Genomic DNA, 25,129 nt, shown 5'->3' on the forward strand with positions numbered 1-25,129 from the left:
ACGCCGTACAATCTCCGTACAAGCGCCAAGGAAAATTACGGCGTTTATTCGGCGATCCTTCTGCGCTTTCACGGCGCTCCTGTTGCGTTGTAGGAGATATTACTGAGTTGCTAAGGCGTCATTACTGCGATCCCACAGCGCTCTTTTCAGAAAGCCGAGTGACGGCGTTTGTTTTAAGCATGCTCAAAATGCGCGCCGTCGGTGGGCGTTCTATGTGATGTCAATGTGATGCTATGGCGATGCTGCGATGTTTGCGATCCTACTGCGCTCACCTCGGCGTTCTGAATTTTCTTTGGACGCCGTGAGAACGCCGCCCTAGTGTGATAGGGGTTTAAGATACAAAAGTTTGTCACATTTAGATTGCGCGCTCTGTCTGTATTACATCTTAAACCACGTTGAAGAACTACATTTGTGTAATTTCAATCCGTATTAAGTCCGAGCTTATTTTAGATAAAGGCCGAGTTGTTCCGATTTTAATCTGACACAGTATGATATGACATAATGACGGAACAATGAACGTGTATGTACAAAGATATCTAAAACAAAAACAGTACGTCACTTGAAATTAAAAATATCTATACACAGAAATAAAAAGTCAAGTAATTTCGATTTCCTATTCACGTCATCCAGTACGAATGAAATGTCTCTACTGTCGACAGTGTAGAAGCAGTATGGTGCTCCAACACTTATTTTTGTCTCACTCATATATATAACTGAGTACATATGCTTCGTAACAGAGACAACTTCCTTCCATTGAATACCAGTCTTTACTTTAAACCCTTTTCACATTTTAAGATAAGCTTTCGCAGAATGCTACCAAATTGGCGAATATTTTCCTGTAGAGCTCTTTCATCAGCAGCTAACAACGCTTTGGCATCGATTACAACAATTGGTTTGTTAACCTATTGACAAAATGTAAAATTGTAACTAATTAAGGCTGATGAAGCTGTGCATTAAAGTAAAAAATGTTAAAAGAAAATGGGAGGAAATCCAGATATATACCGCCAATGGCACTATTATTTCTCTTCATTATAAGCATATTTGCGGAATAATTAATACGCTTCTACAAAAACATATATGAACAGCTTCATAAAAACATTGAGGGTTTTTGCGTAAAGGATTGAAAATATCATAATTTTGACGTATAAAAGATAAACTCCAATCATTAATAGCTTTTCTTTTTTAATTGCTGAACATTTTAACAATTTGACTTTACACCAAGCAAGAACCATTTCAACAATTCATGTGGACATGTAGGGACTAAATGTTTTGCCATAATAAAGTCTATTAAGCACGCAATTATCAATGACAATGATTAAACAACTGAGTTTTATTGTATACAATTAGAAAAGCTAATGAGTGTTCTAGACAATATTAATGGTTTCACCGGGGTTGTGCGATTGGATTACTTTTTTTCAATCAAACGGTACTAAATATTTATTCACAAATAACTTAAAACTAAAATTCTGGTATAATTATATTATACATTCTATTATATAGCTATAGACAAAGAAGTAAAAAACCGGTGTTTAACCTCAATAAACACTGGTTATGGACTACTTGTATATGCGGCTGTTATGTTTTCATCCTCGATTATATAGTTTGCAAAGCCTTTTAAATCAACAATAAAAAGTATTTTTATTAATATTTTCAGTTTTTATAATGTTTTCGTTTCATACAATACCGAAATAATATCTCACATACACTTACGCCTAACGCCACATATTTTATTCATATCAGTTAATAAATATTTTAACAAAACGGCGCTAATCCGTAAGCAACGTAATAAAGTCATTCCAAGTAAACAAGTCATTCATAAACAAGCTGACGTTATTTCATACAAACAAGAATGATAAATGGGGCACTGATGTAAACACAATACGACGTAAGTTTTTATTGTTGAAAACTTAATAAAATAACGTTTTTTCTTATTAGTTCCTTTCTTTAATAATTTCTATATCTTCGCAACAGTAGGGTGCGAAAATCGAACAGCGTTATACAAAAATCGGCACCGGAAGTAATTACCGCTTAAAAAATAACATAAGTGATCTTCCTTATTTATCTTGTAGAATCAAAATAACATCGACCTGAGAGGTGTATATCGGCAATTTAACACCGGTTTTGTCGTTTTGGTGGTCAATTCCTACACATCCAAACTCAAAACCGGTTTTAAATAGCCGATATACACCTCTCAGGCCGATGTTATTTCTTAAATATATCACCTTACAAAACATTAATCTATATTCTTGTCCTCTATGTTTAATTATCATTATTAGTGTTTATTTTTAGTCAATACCTAATCACAGAAACCTATTTCTTTTATATGTTTGGATATTTGATTGCTCATGTTTTTGTTAATCATAAAATGTGTGCTATTGTAAAAAAAAAACTAGAACTATCACTAAATGTGATTAATACCCCCACAAGTCTGCTCCGGAAATGAGGATGTTACTAGTAACAGAATACCTTGTAAAAGAATTGAAACATAGAGTTATGGTTGTGGGCAATTAAAGATAATTGTGGTTCATGTATGTTGCATTTCCTTTCAATGTGGTTGGCCATTGATGAAGTTTAATTGAATTCCTCTGTAATAAGTCCAGAAAGACAAATAAAAAGAACAAAGGGCAAACACTCTATAAATACTGAAGATAGAGTTATAGTTCTTGTGCACTGCACTTCCTCTTATTGTGCTTGACCATTGTATGAAGTTGTTTTGAATTCCAACCAGTACGTTTTAAGTTATGCTCCGGACAAGGAAAAGTATCAAAGGGCAGTAACTCTGTATTTTGTCAAAATGGAGTTATGGCTCTTGAGCACTGCACTTCCTTTGAATGTCCTTGACAACTGTATGAAGTTGTACTGAATTCCAAACAGTAGTTTTCAAGTTATGCTCTGGACAAGGAAAAGTAACAAAGGGCAATAACTCTGTAATTAGTCAAGATGGAGTTATGGTTCTTGTGCACTGCACTTCCCCTTATTGTGCTTGACCATTGTATGAAGTTGTTTTGAATTCTAACCAGTAGTTTTCAAGTCATGCTCTGGACAAGAAAAAGTAACAAAGGGCAGTAACTCTGTAATTAGTCAAGATGGAGTTATGGTTCTTATGCACTGCACTTCCTCTCAATGTGCATGACCATTGTATGAAGTTATAATGAATTCCAACAATAAGTCTTCAAGTTATGGTCCGGACAAAAGAAAGCAATGGAAAGTAACAAAGGGCAATAACTCTGTAATTAGTCAAGATGGAGTTATGGTTTCTTGTGCACTGCACTTCCCCTTATTGTGCTTGACCATTGTATGAAGTTGTTTTGAATTCCAACCAGTAGTTTTAAAGTCATGCTCTGGACAAGGAAAAGAAACAAAAAAGGGCAGTAACTCTGTAATAAGTCAAAATGGAGTTATGGTTCTTGTGCACTGCACTTCCTCTCAATGTGCTTGACCATTGTATGAAGTTATAATGAATTCCAACAATTAGTCTTCAAGTTATGGTCCGGACAAAAGAAAGCAATGGAAAAGTAATAAAGGGCAATAACTCTGTAATTACTTTAGATAGAGTTATGGTTCTTATGCACTGCACTTCCTCTCAATGTGCTTGACCATTGTATGTAGTTATATTGAATTCCAACCATTAGTCTTCAAGTTATGCTCCGGACAAAAAAAGAAGGCAATTGAAAAAGCAACAAAGGGCAATAACTCTGTAATTACTTTAGATAGAGTTATGTTCTTGTGCACTGCATTTCCCCTTATTGTGTTTGACCATTGTATGAAGTTGTTTTGAATTCCAACCAGTAGTTTTCAAGTTATGCCCCGGACAAGGAAAAGTAACAAAGGGCAATAACTCTGTAATTAGTCAAGATAGAGTTATGGTTTCTTGTGCACTGCACTTCCTCTCAATGTGCTTGACCATTGTATGTAGTTATATTGAATTCCAACCATTAGTTTTCAAGTTATGCTCCGGACAAGGAAAATGCAACGGACGTCTGGACCGACCGACCGACCGCCCGACCGACCAACCGACCGACCGACCGACCGACCGACCACCGGGGTGACTCCTATATACCCCCCCAAACTTCGTTTTTGGGGGTATAATGAATTTGAAATGTTGTTTATAAAATTGTGTGAGTACCTTTGTTTTACACACTGTAATGTAAATGTTTTCCTCACATATTTGATCTATAGCAATAAAGCCCACATGCAATAGACGTAGATAATCGGCAAGTTGTTTGCACAGAGCCGCAACAACATTGACTGACAAGCAACTGTCGTCATCAAGAAATTCTCGAATACTACGTTTCGTACCAACTGGTACAAGTTCACTTGTCATCCGCACAGATCTGCTAAATTGCTGGTATTCCAAAATGGCGGTACCAATTTCTAAAAAAAAGTAAATGTTCAATTGAACTATACATTATTGTAATTTGTTTATCCCGGACACTGCTGTAATTATATTATGTTTACAATCATTATATTTTAACAGGCTATCTGCATTTGAAACAATTCGAACAAAAGTCTATGTGGTGCTTCGTATATCAGATTTGCATCGCTAACTTGAAATATACTATTTAAGATACTCTTCTAAGGTTGTTTGACATTACGGGATTAGAAATAGCTGTTCGAAATTTATGGTCCATTTGATGCAGGTCGAGAACATTATCTTGTGCACAGAAGTTTAGATCGTTCACATACTCCATTGTTTTAGAATATTTTATTTGTGCACAAACAAATCAACATTTTGGAAAGCGATGCAACGAATTTCGCTCAAATCGGTTTAAAATAGCACACAAACTGATTTTCAAATTTATCTGAGAATAGTTCTCAATTATCTTTTGTGCATTTTTCTGTTTAAAGTACCCCTGCTGAATTTTGTAGGACATTGAACTTTTATGTTTTAGGCTTTACAAACTCAGAGGAGTTGCTTTAAACGTCGTCTTTATAAATATCTGGATAAGCATTGCCCGTGCTGACGAAAAGTCAACGACTTATTAAGTTGGACGCTTATAAAAAAATATGTAACGTCTCAATCAGTTAGAATTCTTCATCTTTCGTTTCTCATTTTCATCTGTCGAGACGTTTTATTTTTTCTTATTGTCTTGATATTACATTGCATGTTTATAACTTTTAAAATGTTCTTCCCCCCAAAAAGCAAATAAAGAATTATAGAACTGAATCTGATTACAGCTAAGTATTTACCTTTCTGGACCGCTGTTCGACTCTGCTCATCAAGGCTTGGATTAAAACTCTAAAATACAAAGTAAAACACTGATTTCAAATAAAACGATTGCTCAACTGCAAAAATATAACATCTGAATTGTCCGTATTAAAGGCACTACTATCACTTATTTAATATTTAAAACTTGAAGACTGGTATAATGAATTCGTTAATCATTAAATTATAGTAAATAACAGGTATAATTAGTTACAAATTTAACAAATTCATTCGACAAAGGTATTATAGCACTACATGTATTTACTTTCGACATTTTAATTTCATGTGTTGGAGCAACACACTAAATACCGTATTCCGGTATATACCGTATAACACGCTTTGAAGATAAAATCTCGCCTTTTCGCCCACCAAAGTGCAGTATAAGATGTTTTAAATTCATCTTTTGACATCGATTAATATACGAACATGAATGAAAAATGTAAAAATAGTCGAAAAAACGATATTTTTTCTTCTTTCTGATCATGATTTCTGCAGGCGTCTAGAGGTTTTGCTCAACACTGTAGTGAGTTAAATGTTGTTGTTTTTTGTAATAACCACTTTTGATATATTGTATGATCACTGTTGATAACTGTAAGATTTCCTGTCTACAATTATGCAATCCTCTAACCTAATTAAACATACAACTATTTGGATTCATTTGGCACTTTTGCGTTGAGCTAGTTATCTCACTTATCTTTTTTTTTGCTATAAACACATACCCGTGCCGTTTTTGCGACCCCGCAAAGACAGTATTGCACGGACGTGTACATATTTTGACGTGACATCATTTGCATTACATAAACATAGCTTGAAACGCGCAAAATGTTAGGGTTACACTATAGGCGCGTCAATGAAAAGTTAACCGTTTTCACTTTTAACAGTCTTTAATGTTGGTACTTGATAGATTGAATATATCATTCGTGCACGTTCATTACTGAAATTATTGACTCGTATATTAAAACAATATTATGCTTGCCAGATACTCTTCTATTTATAATATGAGGCGCGCGGGATACGCCATTTAAAACACGCGACGTGTCTTACACGGGTGGAGGAGGGTGAAAGACTTTTTTCTAGCACATATGTAAGCAATTGATATTCCTTTCTGATATTCCAAAAAATAATTAAGTGACATTTGTATCATTTATCTTCAGGGACGCGAACCAATGATTTACCTTCTTCCCGATTATTGCTGTCACTGTATACAAAAACGGGTTAAGAGCAGAGTTTATTGGTAAAATGAAAACAGCTGACCATGCATAAACATCACTAGGAATCGGAAATCCGTTCAAGGCCAAAATACCTGAAAAAGGAATAGCTGTACTTTTGACATTGTTGTAATAGATTAAATAGCGCACAAATACACGTTAGATCTTTTCATAGAATATGAATACCAAATCATATACAATGTACATGTAAAAAATTTTAAACAAAAAAGAATCGTTGGGGATAGACGTGCGTTATTCAGTTTAATTGTTAAATCGTGATGCAGACAATACAAACACATATATCATATGTGTATGAGATCTTACCCATTACACCTATCGGAAACCAACACAGGAAATCAGTTGTTGCAACGAGTATAAGATTTCTTGCAACTTTCAAGTCACGTCTTCTTGAAAGTTGTGTCTTCTTCATAGCTGATGTTGATCGTCGAAGTTCTGTGAATATTGAGATTTGTCCTACAGCAACAAGAATGAATGTACAAAAATTCAGGCCGACAAAGATTGACACAGAATAAATCCACCCTGGGGGTTTATCTCGTGTTAAAGGCAATGCAATACAAACTCCTGTTCTAGAGTAAAATTTGTTTTGGAAGTGACTTGTGTAAAGAATTGGAATGACCGATAGGATGATGGAAATGAACCAGCACAATGCACAAGAGACATAGGCCTTCATAGGTGTAAACCTCACTGTGCCAAACGGAAACTTGATCACTAAAAGTCTATCTAATGTTATCAAGCAAAGAAAGAGGACACTGGCTTCAGATGAAATTGTAGACAAAACTCCGGCAGTAATACACCAATTACTGTTTCTCCATTGATCGTCCACAAAGATATATCTGCAAATAAAATTAAAAAAGGAAATCTGTTTAATGCAACATGGCACGGTAGTTTTGTTATATTAACATCAATTAGGACTAAACATATGTTGTTTATAAGAGAAAATTAATTTGATTTTGATTTTAAATATAATCAGTTAAAATGTTCTTTCTGTTTCTGAACAGTAAACAGTCAGTTAGTCAAGGACCTTTTACCGGCTGTCGGTACAAACCAGAATATTAGGTCGAGGAAACTGTTTACGGCGAAAAATAGGCTCTGTCGAGTATCCGACAAACAGTTACCAGAGGGCTAAATATTCCAGTTTACAATGACAGACAGTGTTTGATTCTTTTTTCTTGCATATTACAAATTTATGATATTTCGAAAAGAGATTACGAAAACTGATATTTTCATTTAGCACATTTTTCCTGAAGTAGCGTATGAATTTACAATTTCATTCATAACGGCACAAGTACATCATGCTAAGAAAGCAAATCATTCATAAAAGGTGTGTAGGAATAACGTAATTTAAAGTATAACATGGGGTGTAAGACAGTTGTTTCCAGCACAAGTGTTAACACTTGATAATCATGTCTTATATGCAAGAATAATAAATCAGGACTTGTTAAATAAAAAGTAAAACAGTTATTAATCTGTACCTGTTTTTGTATAGTAAATCAGTCATTTATCAATACCTGTTTCTATAAAGTGAATCAGCCACTGCTATTATGATAAGGTAAACACCCATTAGAAAATCTGCAACTGCAAGGTTAGTTACAAATATGCCATAACCTATTTTTAGCCTTTCACGATCGAACACGAGCCGGTAGATAATTGACGATAGGTTTCCGAACAATGAAGCGAACCCAACTATCCAAAGGACTGCTTGAAGTACAGAGTTTCTCATCAGGTCTTCACATGAAGAAAACTCATTCTTCAATGGTTTGCAGTATTCTTCAGGAAGATAACAAGGTCGGATACAGCAGAATTTAAATGCAGGTGTATGAAGCTCACGAAGTGATGTGACGCCGTTAAATATAAATTCTCCGAATGTTATCACTTTATTGCCTTCAAAGTTAATCTTATGAACAAGCGAGTTGTTGAAGGCAAAATCTTCAATTTCCTCAATTCTGTTGTAAGAAATGTCGATACTGTCCAACTCCAAGCCCGAGAATGTAAGTGAACTTATCTTTTTCAGGTTTGTGCCGGAAATTTTTAAGCTTCTTACAGATTTCAAACCTTTAAAAGCAGTCGATGAAATCTTTGTTAATTCTATATTTCTATCCAGATTTAAATAGGTTAGATCGCGAAGCTTGCTAAATACCCGATCAGGTAATCGCTGTATTCTATTGTTGCTAAGGTCTAATGATAACAAGTTTCTCAAGTCAAAGAATGTAAGTGAACTTATCTTTTTCAGGTTTGTGCCGGAAATTTTTAAGCTTCTTACAGATTTCAAACCTTTAAAAGCAGTCGATGAAATCACTGTTAATTTTATATTTCTATCCAGATTCAAATAGGTTAGATCGCGAAGCTTGCTAAATACCCGATCAGGTAATCGCTGTATTCTATTGTTGCTAAGGTCTAATGATAACAAGTTTTTCAAGTCAAAGAAAGCCCTTTTATGAATATAATGAATGTCACATGTTGAAAAATTAAGTCGTTGCATGTAAGGAAAACTTAATTTTTCTTTAGGTATTTCTTCAATTTTTGGATTTTTACTCAGATCAAGACTTATAGCATTTACAGTAAATGACGAAAAATCAGACATTGATATGTTGGCTGCATTACAATTGATTACCTTACCAATACAATTACATTTCAATGGACATTCAGATTCACAAAGTCGTTCATCATCACCATTTTTGCAATGAATGACATCATCACATACTTGTTCAAATGGTATACATTGCTTACTAGACGAACATCTGTACTTTCCAACACATGGTACGATTGTAGCCTCTGAAACGGAAATATCAAGAAAATATACCCTAACAAATGATTTTTTTTTAAAACAAATGGTCACCTTTACATGGTTATACTCTAGTTTTCTTGGTTTTCCTTAGTTGTTAAATTTATGGAACTCTTTTCAACATCAAACATGCAAGTATAAAGAAAATTACTTATGCAGTTGTATAGTAGCTTTACAAGTTTATTCGGGTAAAATGTCTTTTGCTGAAGTATAAAAACACATTCAAACAGGGGGAAAACAAAATAAATTTGAACAATAAAAATGATTAAAAAATCGATGTTATTGTGTTAACGAACATAAGACAACAGAACGTCTCGAAAAAATATAATATGACATAGAAGAAGATAAATTGTTGTCCAAGTCATGAATGTACATTTGGTATTATATTCAAAATCAACGATAGAGAAAAAAAACTAAAAACGGTTTCATATATTTACGAGTCAAGCTGGCAAAGCTGTTACCTGTACATATTTCTGGAAATCGTCTAAAACCAATCGAAAATAGAGAACTCCATTTACTTATATGTATATCCTTTACAAATCTGTATCTGTTATCTTTATAGAGTGAAGAACTAAAATCTTTTATCACCCGGTATATTGAAAACGATGGCTCTGAAATATTGGACAATACTAAGCTAGCGACAACTGATGATTCAATACTGTTTTCTAGTACAATAAGCGCTCTTTTTTCTAGCTCGGAAAACTTCAGTTGTTTAAGAAAGTCTCTTGCCATTGTTTTAAACTTGCATCCAGTTTCCTCTATTCCCTGTTCTCTGGTAACGCGTTCTACCTTTATTTCCAATAACCTGTACTCAATGTCAAACTTCATTTTTCTATGAAGAATATTGAAATTAAACAATTTAACGATGTTATTCTCACTGTTTGTAAAGAATTGTTTAGCTAAATGCATTGCTGCGTCCCTGCTCTCAGAGTCTTCATCTTCCACGAATAAGATTACTTCTCTATCCGAGTCTCCACAAGCTGAAATAAGAAATCAAAACAAAACACTAAATGCCAATAATTTGTTTGAGTCATAAAAAGGCATTTTTTTTGTAATCTTGACTAAACAGTTATTTTCCCTCAGCTATTAACCCTGTAAATGTATTATCAATAATGTTTTTATTTGACGACAACATCATAACGAAAACCTTAAGTAAGTAAATATAAACCTGAATTAAATAATTTGCTGAATTTGTTTGATACTGTGTACGACCATATTGAGTTAAGACGAATCAGATTTATTGTTTGTACAATTAGTATTAATATCTAAGCCACAACTTGTCGATTGATGCACAATATTTAAATATATTTTAGTATAATATCACAGGCCTTCAATATCTAATTTAATTCCAACATCAACTCGTAGTCAGCTTGTTTTCGTAGGAAATTCGTGTCAACATATGATTTCATGTAACAGAAATAAAAGAAAAAAAGAAAACCTTAAGAATGTCACATTTGATATGAATATAGCGTCACATTGGCGGAAAAAGTACTGTAACTGACATTTGTTAAATAATACAGGAGACACAAAAAACTGATTTGTTCCTTTTGAGTAAACCATTTAATTCGAGGCAATAATGTCAAAACATCATTAATAATATTATTAAATAGGTTTTAAACATTACAATTATTCATTTATGTATGAAAAATAATTAAATATGCTTGTTCTTTTACATGACTTTTTGCACTTACCATAGTTTTTGCACTAACTTTAATTTTTAGTATCGAGGTTACTGCATGGCATAGACATTTAAAGATGAATATTACAAACAAATTAATTGCAAGATTTCCATGATAACCGCCGTATGAACACATCTGCGGATGTTTCTAAATTCAAAATTTCACCATTGTCGTGTTAAATGTTGAATTCTGCTTCAGCCGGTGCTAGGGGGCGTGTACGGTAACTTGCACTTTCCAGTACCGTCTATGAACAGGCTCAATCAAACCGAGCCTGCAACATTTTCAATTTTGTTGTGTTGGACTTTCTTGAGGGATTTTGTTTTTCTCCATTTTATTGTCACATCCGTGTTATTTGTGCCGTGTGGCGGCTGTAAAAAGTCTCCCCGTACATTCAATCAATGATGTTATATTTTCGATCCTTGAAGATCGTTCAGCACGCCATTGTTGTTGTGTATACATGTTATTTGGTACTTTTAGTTTCTTCTATTTGGCTTTTTTCAACTTTAGTGGTTTAAATATTCCTACTTAAATACTGTATAATCACCCTTTTATTTAGTTCCGCCCATTGCTTTCTCGTTTAGGGCAAAAGCATTCTTTTACTTCGGGACCATACGCCGCTTGTCATTGAATTTATTACTGTGTCACATTGAAGGTTCCATGATAACCGCCGTATGAACACATCTGCGGATGTTTCTAAATTCAAAATTTCACCATTTTCGTGTTAAATGTTGAATTCTGCTTGAGCCGGTGCTAGGGGGAGTGGACGGTAACTTGCACTTTCCAGTACCGTCCATGAACAGGCTCAATCAAACCGAGCCTGCAACATTTTCAATTTTGTTGTGTTGGACTTTCTTTAGGGATTCTGTTTTTCTCCATTTTGTTCAAAATGTATCATTATGAATTATGAACCACATATATAACACAAAACATATGAATGGAAGTTTAAAAATTGAATATTTTAAAATTAATTCTAAACAGTAACAGTTAGTCCAAAGCAGTATATATTTTTACTTTCAAAGTAATTGTAATCACAACAAAATCACATGAAAACTGCAGACATGACTTAATTTTGTCTGTACGCGAGAAATTAGCAATAGTGCAACAGCCCTGACGGCCCCTAGCACCGAATTATGTTGTACTCAATTTTTAATCTTAAAAGTTCTGGAATCAATGATTACAGAGGACCAATAAAAAATCACAACAAAATTAGATGAGTTTGCGGACATGACATAATTAGTCTGTATATGAGCAATAATAAAAACTGCAACAGCCCTGACGCCCTGTAGCACCGACTTGAGCTGTACTCAATTTTCAAACTTAAAAGTGCTGGAATCAATGATTACAGAGGACCAATAAAAATATAACAACACTGAAGTGAAGAATGTGAAAACTTATTAACCATGTTTTTACTGTTGTCATTTTCTAATGGTACAGTTTATTTATGTATTTGTTATAAAAAGGGGTATTTGGGGATCTATATATCATTATAAATATATGTCTCAATAATATCCAACCATCACAGGGACATAGACTTTGAGATTTTGGATAAAACCACTAGGACTCCTGAACTTTTCTAAACATTTTGGTTGTGTGAAGTTAAGATTTTGGATGAACCTGCTAAGAATCCTAAACTTTTCTTGCCCAACATATCCTAGTGAGATCCTTCTCTATTATCTCTCATGAACAAACTTCAATTTTAATATATAATTTTGTTTTCATTGCTTCTTCTTTTCAAAGTTTTGATATATTGAATTTAAATTGTCTTATTTCCTGACTTGAAAAACTTTAAGCCTTATACACCATATCATTATCATGGATTAATAGATTTGATTATATTTAAAAATTCAGATTTATTTCTGTGACGTAATTTGGTTTAGGTCTATGTGCAATTTCTACAATTGTTGAAAATTGAGATTTTCTGTTAATTAAGTGTAGGGAATAGACTGAGTCATTCTTATTTTTTGATATGACCCCATTCTATATGTAAGAATTTATTCGAGTTGTACATGCACCACATTAGACGTAACAAATACTAGCAATGATGGTTTTGACCAATATAACATTGAAACAGATTACATGCCTTTGTCTGCCATGTTTTTATAGAAATTTAAATAGAAAAGATAAACCAATGTTAGAAATTCAAGGCTATCAACAGTGAAATTGCATAATAAATAATTGAGTAAACAATTGAAAAAAAAACAACATTAATTAGAGCTGTCATCGATAGAAATGTTATTGATGCAATGTTGATATTTTCTGTTGATCAGTACACATTAAAAAAATGAAGAATTTTATTTAATAATTGAATGTCTAGAAATTATGAAAATTCAATAAAAACATATGCATAAGCATATTTCATAGCAATGATAACAAAACAATTGTTAGCAAAAATCATGAAATGGGCATTTGTTTGAAACAGGACACATTTATGATAAGACTATGTTTTTACTGAAAGCATTTCAACAATTATGAAAAAGAATTAGATACAAGTAGATAAAACTTAAAGTATGTAATTTTCAATATATATGTGTATCATCAATATTTTCATTCCAACAAAACAATGACAGTTCTAATATTACTTGAATCTTTTTAAAAAAATCAAAATTTGAATACTGAAAAATCCCTAGTTATTAGCTCACCTGAGCACAAAGTGCTCATGGGTGAGCTTTTGTCATCACTCTGCGTCCGTCGTGCGTCCTTCAAAAAATGGCATCAAACTTTTCAAACAACATCTCCTCCTAAACCATATGGCCAATTGCAACCGAATTTTACAGAAATGACCCTTAGGTGGACCCCATTCAAAGTTGTTCAAAAATTTAAATTCCATTAAAAACTCTGGTTGCCATGGCGACCAATAGGAAAAATTTCAAAAATCTTCTCTTAAAAAATCCTAAGAGCTAGAGCTTAGTTATTTGGCATAAAACATCTTCTAATCAGTGTCTACCAAATTTGTTCAAATCAAAGCCCTGGGGTCAAAATTGGCCCCGCCCCAGGGGGTCATTGATTTTCCCTATGTGCTTATAGTAAAAATTTAAAAAATCTTCTTTTAAAGAACCCAAAGAGCTAGAGCTAAGATATTTAGCATGAAACATGTTCTAATGGGTGTCTACCAAGTTTGTTCAAATAAAAGCCATTGGGTCAAAAATTGGCCCCGCCCCGGGAATCATTGATTTTCCTTATATGTGTATAGCAAAAACTTAAAAAATCTTCTTTGAAAAAAACCCAAATAGCTGGAGTTTAGATATTAAGCATGAAACATTTTCTAGTGAGTGTCTACAAAGTTTGTTCAATTAACAGCACTGGGGTCAATATTGGCCCCGCCCCGGGGGTCATTGATTTTCCTTATATGTGTATAGCAAAAACTTAAAAATCTTTTTTGAAAAAACCCAAATAGCTAGAGTTTAGATATTCAGCATGAAACATCTTCTAGTGAGTGTCTACCAAGTTTGTTCAAATGAAAACCCTGGGGTCAAAATTGGCCCCGCCCCAGGGGGTCTTTGATTTTCCCTATATGCATATAGTAAAAACTTAAAAAATCTTCTTTTAAAGAACCAAAAGAGCTAGAGCCAAGATATTTAGCAAGAAACACCCTCTAATGAGTGTCTACAAAGTTTGTTCAAATGAAAACCCTGGGGTCAAAATTGGCCCCGCCCCAGGGGGTCTTTGATTTTCCCTATATGCATATAGTAAAAACTTAAAAAATCTTCTTTTAAAGAACCAAAAGAGCTAGAGCCAAGATATTTAGCAAGAAACATCCTCTAATGAGTGTCTACAAAGTTTGTTCAAATAAAAGCCCTAGGGTCAAAATTGGCCCCGCCCCAGGGGGTCATTGATTTTCCCTATATGTATTTAGTTAAAATTTAAAAATCTTCTTTTAAAGAACTCAAAGAGCTAGAGCTAAGATATTTAGCATGAAAGATGTTCTAATGGGTGTCTACCAAGTTTGTTCAAATAAAAGCCCTTTGGTCAAAATTGGCCCCGCCCCAGGGGGTCATTGATTTTCCTTATATGTTTATAGCAAAAACTTATAAAATATTCTTTGAAAAAAAAAACAAATAGCAGGAGTTTAGATATTAAGCATGAAAAAGCTTCTAGTGAGTGTCTACAAAGTTTGTTCAAATCAAAAACCCTGGGGTCAAATTTCGCTCCGCCCCGGGGGTCATTGATTTTCCTTATATGTGTATAGCAAAACTTAAAAATCTTCTTTGAAAAAAACCCATATAGCTAGAGTTTAGATATTAAGCATGAAACATCTTCTAGTAAGTTTCTACAAAGTTTGTTCAAATAAAAGCCCTGGGGTCAAAACTGGCCCCGCCCAAGGGGGTCATTGATTTTCCCAATATGCATATCGTACAAACTTAAAAAATATTCTTTTAAAGAACTCAAAGAGCTAGAGCTAAGATATTTAGCATGAAACATGTTCTAATGGGTGTCTACCAAGTTTGTTCAAAAAAAGCCCTGGGGTAAAATTGGCCCCGCCCCGGGGGTCATTGATTTTCCTTAAATGTGTAGAGCAAAAACGTAAAAAAACTTTAAAACATTAAAACATGAAACATGTTCTAATGGGTGTCTACCAAGTTTGTTCAAATAAAAGCCCTGGGGTCAAAACTGGCCCCGCCCCGGGGGTCATTGATTTTCCTTATATGTGTATAGCAAAAACTTAAAAGACTTCTTTGAAAAAATCCCAAATAGCTGGATTTAAGATATGAAGCATGAAACATCTTCTAGTAACTGTCTACAAAGTTTGTTCAAATAAAAGCCCTGTGGTCAAAATTGGCCCCGCCCCAGGGGTGTCATTGTTTTTAACTATATGTGTATAGTAAAAACTTAAAAAATCTTCTTTTAAAAAACCAAATGAGCTGGAGCTTAGATGTTTAGCAAAAAGCCCCTGGATTAAAATTGGCCCTGACGGGGGGGGGGGTAGATCATTGTTTTTCATTATATGTGTGTAGTAAAAACTTAACATAATGATTGTGAAACATCTTCTAATGGGTGTCTTCCAAGTTTGTTCAAATAAAAGCCCTGGGGTTAAAACTGGCCCCGCTCCGGGTGCCTTTATATAGGTGAGCGACCTCAGGGCCATCATGGGCCTCTTGTATTGTTTGTTGTCAAATAAAAATAAAACATTTTCTTTAAATGTTAGTTTCCTATAGTAGATTTAGATATAAAATTGTATTTTAGAAATAATTTTGCTATTTAATAAGGAAATAGTGAAATAATTTTAAAACATTGGCGCAAAAACTCAATCACACATGTTAGTGTACTTACTGTAGTTTTTGCACCAACAAATTCTGAAGCTGCACTTACGTTTATTTTTATTTCTATTTCAAAAAAGTCATTTTGTATTAATATATAGTTTCTAAACTTCTAAGACTGGTGAAACTTTGTATTTCTAACCAAATAAAGACAAAAAGTGATTTTTTTCAAAATATGACAATTACATGACTTTTTGCTCCAATGTGACGATTATAAGGTTACAATAAAACCAATTTAATTTAAGATCACATACTCTATTTACTTTCAGAAGGAATTTGAAAAATGACATTAATTCAAGAAAACTTATTTGTGCTGCCCAATACGACCCTTACTACAAGCTTTGGATTTTTCTTGTTGCAACAGACCCCGGTGTTTTAATGCGTAGTTATTCCATACACTCTGTCAACAATGAATAAGATACATGCACATGATGTGTGTAGTTGTGTGTAGCTATCTGTCTTGACTAATTTATCTAATTAGTGGTGGCCTAGTGGTGGCCTTCTGCATATAATATTCTTTACACGTAAATATAATTGAAACAAGAAAATCAATTGTTTGAATCATTTCATATTGTAGACTGAAAGTTTACGGTTTTTTATTCTTTTTTCTGCATAATATAATAAATCCTTTATCAATAAGAGCTATATATTATCTGAAAAACGTCAGCAAAATATTTGCCAGCTAATTCATGCAGAAAGACTATGAAGGATTTGAAGTAAGAGAAGATAATATTTTAGTATAATGTAACCATGATAGAAGTATTTGCTTGGGTTGTCGAGTTATTGGTTGGAAACGTTTTGAAATAAAGTGAATTTGACCTTGACTTTTGACACCTTGACACTTAAATTAATATGGTTGATAAACTGCTAAAGACAAATACACCTGTCAAATTTTAAGGTGAAAGGCTCACAGGTTGTTGAATTATAGATCGGAAACTGTTATTTATAGACAGTAAATGTGACATAAGCCTTTTATCCCTTGAATCAAAAATAATAAAGTTCGTCTGACTGTCAAGACCAATGCACCTTAGATGTTTTCGGGAAAATGTCCATTGTTTGTTGAGTTATTGTTCGGAAACTGTTTTGTCGAAAGCGGTTCATGCGATCTTGACTTTTAACCAAGTGACCCCAAAATAAATTGGGATCATCTGCATGCCAGTACCGTACTATTTCTTAAACTTCCTAAGGACATCTATTTATAACAATACCATTAACATGACCATATCAAAAAAAATATAAATTATGTAAATTAATAATTATGATTATTCTTCAAAAAATATTTCAAAATTTATATTTCTGTACCTACACAAAGAAATCGTCCTACCTCACCATAAATAGTCGGATCTACAGTTTGTTGTTTGACTTATAACATTTGCTGTTACATGTATACGCTCAAAATCCGGAGCTTTTTGGAGGCATCAAATGTCAGAGTCATAATTTAACATTGGTAATACCATAGCATCAAACAATTTGATCCTATCAGAGATATCCATTGGTACTTTATAAAACAGGGCATTTGATAAATATAGCGCTATGTCTGACTGCTTTGATTAGGCTTTCTGTATTTCTCTAGGCTAAAGGAACTGACGGAGAAGTACCAGTTAAATTTGGATTATTTCCCTTATTATTCACAGTAAAATGTAGTGTTATAAAGTACTTGTATAGAATTATGAAATATCAGAAATTGTGTTTTGAATATACTGGTGTTATTAAAGGATTTCAATAATATCGTTTTAAACCAGGTATGCAATTTTTAGGATTTTTGTATTCATTGATAAAAGGCCCATAATGCCCCAAACATGCTTTTATTTTACAAGGGTTTCTAATTTGTGGTGTTCGGTTATATTTTCGAAAAGGTTCTGATTTGCCGATGACGTGATCCATCCTTGTCTTCTGATGCAAAAGGTACATAGACTTATGGTGATTTAGTATTTTGTATGGAAGTCATTATATTACTTTGTTTACATTTTGATTCTTTAAATGGATTCCACTGAGGTTTAATAGCCTAAAACGTTACATTTGAATTTCTTACATAAATGAACTGGGACACTTAAAAAAGAAATATATGCATAATTATTTAAAACATGTACTTTGAAATAAATTGAAAATCGTATTTTTATGCTTTTCTAAGCCCGATTTGAGTGATTCATTTTGGGTCATGTTTTTACAATTTGAATAATTATTCTGGCAAAACGAAGTGCCCGAATAATCTGACATTTTGCACAAAGGTTAGAGGCATAAACTGTCATGAAATGGTACATTTATCTAGAAAAAAATATTTTCAGTCCCGTCATGTCAAAAAACCTCAGTGGAGTCCCTTTAACGAATTCATATTTGCCCTTCCATATAGGGAAATATTTATTAGTTGCTGAGGCATAATGCACCTTTAATGTTGATAATATCAATGTTCATGTCAATCCTTACAAACAACAACTACTTTGTTCTGAATATTTTCTGAATAAGAAATAAACTTATTAAAAGTAAATAAATTATCTTTTTAGTTTTACAAATACAAAGTACTTATGTTGAATATTAAAGGAATCAAAAGCTGAATATTGAAATAAATTATGAAAGAAAATAATGTTAGTTGCGTTCATAAGGTCACGTACAAGGTTTTGATACTGTTTGAATGAATGACCTATTAAACAGCGAAGATTTAGGAATATCGAATGAAACAAACGATGATGTACCACATGCAATATTAGACAAGTTATTATTGCGTGTCCTCATACATATATATTTATAATAATCACATAAGGAAAATATGCTTAAATATATATTAAGATATATGCATATACATTCAATTGTTCCAACATAATTTCCATAGTTTATCTGGCAAAATTTGTATTGTCAACAATGCAATAAAAATTGAATGTAATATTTAGATTTTAGCACACTCTCTGCAACGTATACTGTACCATAATATAACTTTGCGATTAAAATATATGTATATATGTGACAATAAATTGTTTAACTTGATTTAGTTTTATATCCATATGTGTTGAATGAAACATTTCTGAGACGTAAAAAATATATTTTGCTAGTTTAACTGAAATCCCTTTTAAATCATTGTTTTTATTTTCAAAATACAAAGCCTATATGGTGCAGGAGAATAAAAAATGCCATGTACTGAAAACGATATTACACTAACGAAGTAACAATTTTATATCATGTCATTTGCGCTGTATATAAAATATAGCGTAAGTAAGCGTAACATTATAGGTGCAACAGTGTAACTGTAAACCATTCTAACTTTGGCTACGTGATAAATACAATATCAAATTTAATATCATGTATGCATTCATTTATAATATCAAATACTTTGTTTAAAAAATGTGCTTCCTTTCTAAACTATCACTTATTCAAAATCCTCTATTTAAAGATACAAACTAAAACGAAAAGAAATCTTAACGAAATTATTCATATCATTGCCCAACATTAGATCAATGTTTAGTTTGTAGTTATGTCAAAGACCTGTAATTTGTAGGTATGAAAATTGGCTAAACTGTAGGTACACAGTGGGCTAATATGTAGGTGTGACAATGGATTAATAAGGTATATCATTTGGTTATCTGTATATCTAACAATGGGATAATTTGTAAATATGCCAATGGGCTAATCTGAAGTTTTGTCAATGAGATTGTATATATAAATGACAATGGGTTAATATGAAGGTTTATTATGCATGTATGACAATAGTATAAGCTAATCTGCATGTATGACAATGGGCTAATCTGCATGTAAAACAATGGGCTGATCTCTAGATGTTTTTGTAATATTCAACAAAATAACCTTTTAGGGTGAGTCCGGAGTCATAATAATTGCCCGTTAATTAACAAAATGTAATTACTACTGGAATACCGGTAAATAACATAACTTAAACAAACCAAAAGCAAAACAAAAGAATGAGCTTTACAAATTATATATTTTATAACTTACTACAGTCTTGTTCATCTTCTCCTCCAGGGCATTCATTATGGCCGTCACAAAGAAATCGTTGTTCAATACAATAACTTCCAGGACATTTGACAGTATTTGCTGGACAAGTGAAATTCTCTGAAAATCAAATTGTTTTCAATGACTCGGGCAATATTGAGCAATTCTTTGTGAATTTATGTCATTTATGATGACATTCTGTTTTTCTTTGTTCAACTTGAATATTTAAAACAACAAAGAATTTGAGAAAGACATGTTATATGTTTGTTTATTGTTCAGTAGCGCCTTATGTTTTACATTATTACTTTACATTATTATTCAGGTTATTTTAAATGATTGATTCATTAATAAAGTTGTTTTGAATCAAAACAGAATCGTTGTTCAATTTTCTGTATTAGATTGCGGAAATATATATCTTAACTTAATGAATAATATCCGTTTAAACGTGATGTTTTTTTTACTTAAAAGCAAACAGACATGTTCAAGTAAAAGCTGGATTTATTGAAACATATGTTTTCTATTATGAACATCAACTTTTCAGCTCTATACATGTTTCATCAGGAATCTTAAGAATATATCAAATTCAAAAAGCAAAATATGTAAACAGCAAGAACAAATCGTCTTTAACAAATGAAAAAACATAGGTTTATTTCTAGTAAGCATTGACATCTATAACGTTGAACTCATCAATATGTGTTTTTACAATAGAGATTATTCAACTAGTTGAAATGAGTGTGATTTACCTATACACTAACTGTTTAATTTGTTTCATGTCCTTTTTCAGTCATTATATTAAAAACAACTTTTACATGCAACACTCTTTCACATGGTATAATGTAAAGATTTTTTACACTATATTTTGATTAAACCCTGGATACGGTAATGTTCAGTAAAAAGTGTATCACTACTGCGTTACTGACATAGTTGACGATATGATTCATGGAGCTGACTGCAAAAAAATATAAATTTGCATAGACCTCTCAGGTAAAAACATAAGGGAAATTACTGTAATATCGTAGGAGTTAACAGTTATTTTCATTACCTGATGTCAAAATATATGCTATTGTGCAGGACAAAGACATTGTCTAGCAGACAGATTATTGCAAACAAAAGAATGCCCGTTAACATGCAAGATTTTTCACAGTTTGCGTCATAAACGTATAAACAGGCAATACAAACAACACAAAAATAAACGGTTTTAACGGAATCAAATCTTGAAAACAAAACACAACTACTCAGTAAACATTTTACAAAAATCGTATTAATTGAAATCATATAACACATTAGTAAACAATGTTCTATAGAATTGCGAAAATATGACTATTTAGATATTATTTTTGGATAATTCATTGCGCTAAACATGAATTCTCAAATCCAATATCACCGCGAAGATCGCGAAAGATTTAAGCCCGCGAATATTTCTTCACATATCATATCGTATTGTAATTGCATCTATTGAAATTGTTAAAAAAATATTTTCCCCTGTTTTTAATAGATAATTAAAATGATGTACACTGCTAAGAACCTTTTGATATTTTATAGAACTTTTATCTTGAAAATGAGGTTTAAAGATTTGACGTATCAAGAAACTCCCTTATCATTTTGAGAGTTTTAAGTGTTTCTGTATCTTCCAGCTGTATTTCAGTTTTAATTCTGTTTAATTTAAATTGTCACACAATGCATATATACTATGCTGATTTTCTTTAGAGTTTTTAGATGTTATAATGATATAATAGATTCCTACAGTTCAAGTTAAGGAATTGCTTTTTTAAGGTAAAATATTTATGTTCATAAATGATAATGTAAACAGATCTAAGACTTTTCTAAAATAACAAAAAGTGGGTAAAGTATATTGAAGATAATTCATTGGCACATAAATGACGAAAACAAGGGATTCTGGAACGCATGGAATCCGAGGTAGTTTATGTGAAGGCTGCTAAAGCTCTGATCCTTTTTCAACCTAATTTTAAATTGATATAAAATATACTTATATGATGTAAAAAATCATTTATGCTACATTTTATAAAATGTAAATAATCTTCAACGTTTGCATCACTTTATGTTCTTATATAAATAATTATTAGATCTATATAATTTTATCAAAACGGATCTTGTTTTCAATTCAAGTGTCCAAAAATAACGTATGAAATTAACATCATATATACCCCATATATCATCGTTTTCACTTTCATAGTTCAAAAAATCTTCTTCTTTATAAAATGCAAATCATACTCTTTATCTAGCTTCGTTTTCATTTTAAGAGTAAAAATCCTATTTGTAGTTTGAGAACCAAAATTTTCAAGAATGATGGCATTCACAAGACATTTCATTATATATTTTTGAGATTAATACTGGTACTATTTGTCTTGTACTGCAAAGCCTTTTTCAGGCTCGGCTAGTGGTCATCCAGTATAATTTTAACAGCTGTTTACTTGTCCAAATAGAACTTAACAATGTATAACAACCTCATATTATATATCATTATTGCCGCAAAAAACGACATAAGCTTAAATAAAAGCAGTTTTTTTTGTCTTGTTTCCGAATATGTTTAATACGATCCTTAGATACCTTTGTCCTACTGTTAAGTAGTACTATGAAAACCGGATAAAAGATTCCATTTCATTCTTTTTTTTCAAATAATATTTTAAAGCAAAATATCAAAATATGCATGCTTTTTCCTTCAACTCTCCTTTTTATTTGAGCAACGATTTCTTAATAGAAGTAGACTTAAATAAGTTTTGGTGGCTTGTTGCTTTTAACATTTTTTTCTAATAAAACAATATCCATACTGACTGACTGTAAATCACATATGAAAATGTACTGGCTGTCAAACTATTCATTCGCCAACTAATCTCACTACTCTTTCTTTTTGTGCAACTTTCATCTATTCCATTAAATCAATATTCACAGGTGAGGTAAATAGCCACAGAAGAATGGCGTGCTTCAAAGCTCTGCTCTATTAGCCTTGAGAGTACCTAAATGACAAAAACCTTTTCCAATCAGCGCATTTGGAAAATTTGCAATAATATTATAACACTCTTTTTTTCTATTTTCAAGTTAAAAAAGAAGCACGATTATAGAACCACAAAGTTTTTATGTTGAAACTTCGAAGCGGTTCGTGAGGTCTCGCTTTGTGGAAAGTTGTTTTAAATATTACAACGGTACATAATAATAAAAGAAGTCTTTCTTAATCCATTTATACACACAGATTATTTTAATGAGGTACAGCGAAATTACAAGCGTCATTTTTAATTTCGTTTCGTCAAGACAGAACTACGTCCGCACAGAACTATCAAAACCATCTCAAAAGAAAAATTAAGAACTTTATAAAATAATTCTTCGAAACTTACTTGAATATCATTACTGTTTTGTGTACATGTTTTGTGTTTTTTTTTCAGTGTTTGCTATTTTGCACTTGGGTGGTTCCAGTATTCCTACTTGAATGCTGTATAATCACCCTTAGGATATGTTGCCTGCTTTTTAAACTTGTCTTTTGACGTCTTAACTGTGAAATGCGGGCTTCATAAAGTTCCATTTGATTTAGTTCCGCCCATTGTTTTCTCGTTTAGGGAACACGCATGTTTTACTTGGTGACCATACGCCGCTTTTCATGGAATGGTACTACTGTGTCACATTGATGCCGCATAATAACATCTGCGGATGTTTTTAATTTCAAAATCCCACCGTTTTGTTTTTAAATGTTGAATTCTGGTTAAGCCGGTGCTAGGAGGCGTGTAAGATAAATTGCACTTATCAGTACTGTCTATGAACAGTCCTAATCAAACCGAACCTTCAACATGTTCAATTGTGCCGTGTTGGGTTTTCTTTCGGGATTCTGTTTTTCTCTATTTTTTTGTTTCAAAATTATTTAGAATACACGGGAAAACAAGGATGCTTTATTACAATGCATTGCAATAGATGTTACATTGATGCATTTTGTCAATGCAAAAGGTGCCCCTTCAAATGGAGGCAATGATTGTGTTTTACGAAGATTTTAACTTAAGCTTGGTTTGTGGTAAACTACCCTCATTTCATGAAATCATACAGTTGTACAGTCCATTTTTTTACATATCGATATAACAAAACATTGTCTTTTCATATCATTTATTGAATTTAAAAATGTTGGATAAAAGAGGAAGATTTTGAATATAGAAGAATTAAGATGATGTATGCCCTTTAGTTGAGAAAAATATCCCGCATGAAAGGAATGTTATCAAATTGATTATATTACTTATCAACTTTGTTTGTTTGTTTCATATTTCGCCTTTTCCCAACAGTATTTCAGTCATATAGACGGGTAGTTTCCTAACCATCGTTCCTGGAGAGTTACACCAGTACTAGACTACCTACATCCGCGCTAAACCACCCAAGCATCTCCCGGGGATCGAACTTATCAAGTAGTAAAAGGTAATTGATAAAGCTTTTGAAAACCATTGATAATTTACATGTCAAGTCACACAAAATAAGTTGCTGTAAACATAGATACTTAACATGTCAAGTCACACAAAATAAGGTTATAATTTAGATAATTATATTAGTTACCACAATGTTGTAAATGATCTCCAGATCTGCATCCAGTCATGTAACCGCTGGCATCTACGGCATATATACACATCATCGACTTTGGTATGGCTTTGTCGTCTCTTTTACAATAAAAGAACTCACCAAATTCGGTCGCACTGTACTCTTAAAAAATAAAATACCAGACTTTTCTCAACAATTAATAAACGTATTTACCAACTTAATTTAAAGATATTTTATCTGGAAACAATTGTGACAGTGATTGTTTAAAAAACTGTTTACACATATTATGGAAAACTTCAAAAGTTTGTATGTAAATTAACACTGAATGAAAAGTGATATGATCTTATTTTATCGGTAATTTTTTAAACATCTGATTTTGAAGGTTTGTAAAATTTTATATTTTAATTTTATACGGAATCGAAGTAAATTAAAGTGTCATATGTCTTTAAACGACACATGACTATAAGTTTGTAAATCACGCTGCTATTTTGAGGTTCCATACCATACACACAAATAGG

At 32.5% G+C, this 25,129-nt stretch overlaps 1 protein-coding gene across 2 annotated transcripts; it reads right to left on the reverse strand.

The window, feature by feature from the left end:
* Positions 1 to 349: 349 nt before the first annotated feature.
* Positions 350 to 25,129, reverse strand: LOC132754801 (G-protein coupled receptor GRL101-like). 2 transcript variants are annotated; one of them, XM_060745512.1, is made up of 10 exons: positions 25,114 to 25,129; positions 24,630 to 24,773; positions 20,091 to 20,207; positions 9,679 to 10,197; positions 7,944 to 9,207; positions 6,739 to 7,268; positions 6,382 to 6,509; positions 5,191 to 5,239; positions 4,127 to 4,374; positions 355 to 902 (listed from the first exon to the last, which is right to left on the reverse strand). In XM_060745512.1, exons 2-10 carry the CDS (start codon positions 24,703 to 24,705, stop codon positions 768 to 770), a joined length of 3,066 nt encoding a protein of 1,021 aa, XP_060601495.1. In that variant the 5' UTR covers positions 24,706 to 24,773; positions 25,114 to 25,129; the 3' UTR covers positions 355 to 767. The 2 variants fall into 2 exon arrangements, with proteins under 2 accessions (XP_060601496.1, XP_060601495.1); XM_060745513.1 differs by lacking the exon at positions 20,091 to 20,207 and having other exon boundaries at positions 350 to 902.

Source organism: Ruditapes philippinarum, unplaced genomic scaffold (genome assembly GCF_026571515.1).
Source record: "Ruditapes philippinarum isolate M1 unplaced genomic scaffold, ASM2657151v2 ctg2375_1_1_1_1, whole genome shotgun sequence".
Classification (NCBI taxonomy): Eukaryota; Metazoa; Mollusca; class Bivalvia; order Venerida; family Veneridae; genus Ruditapes; species Ruditapes philippinarum.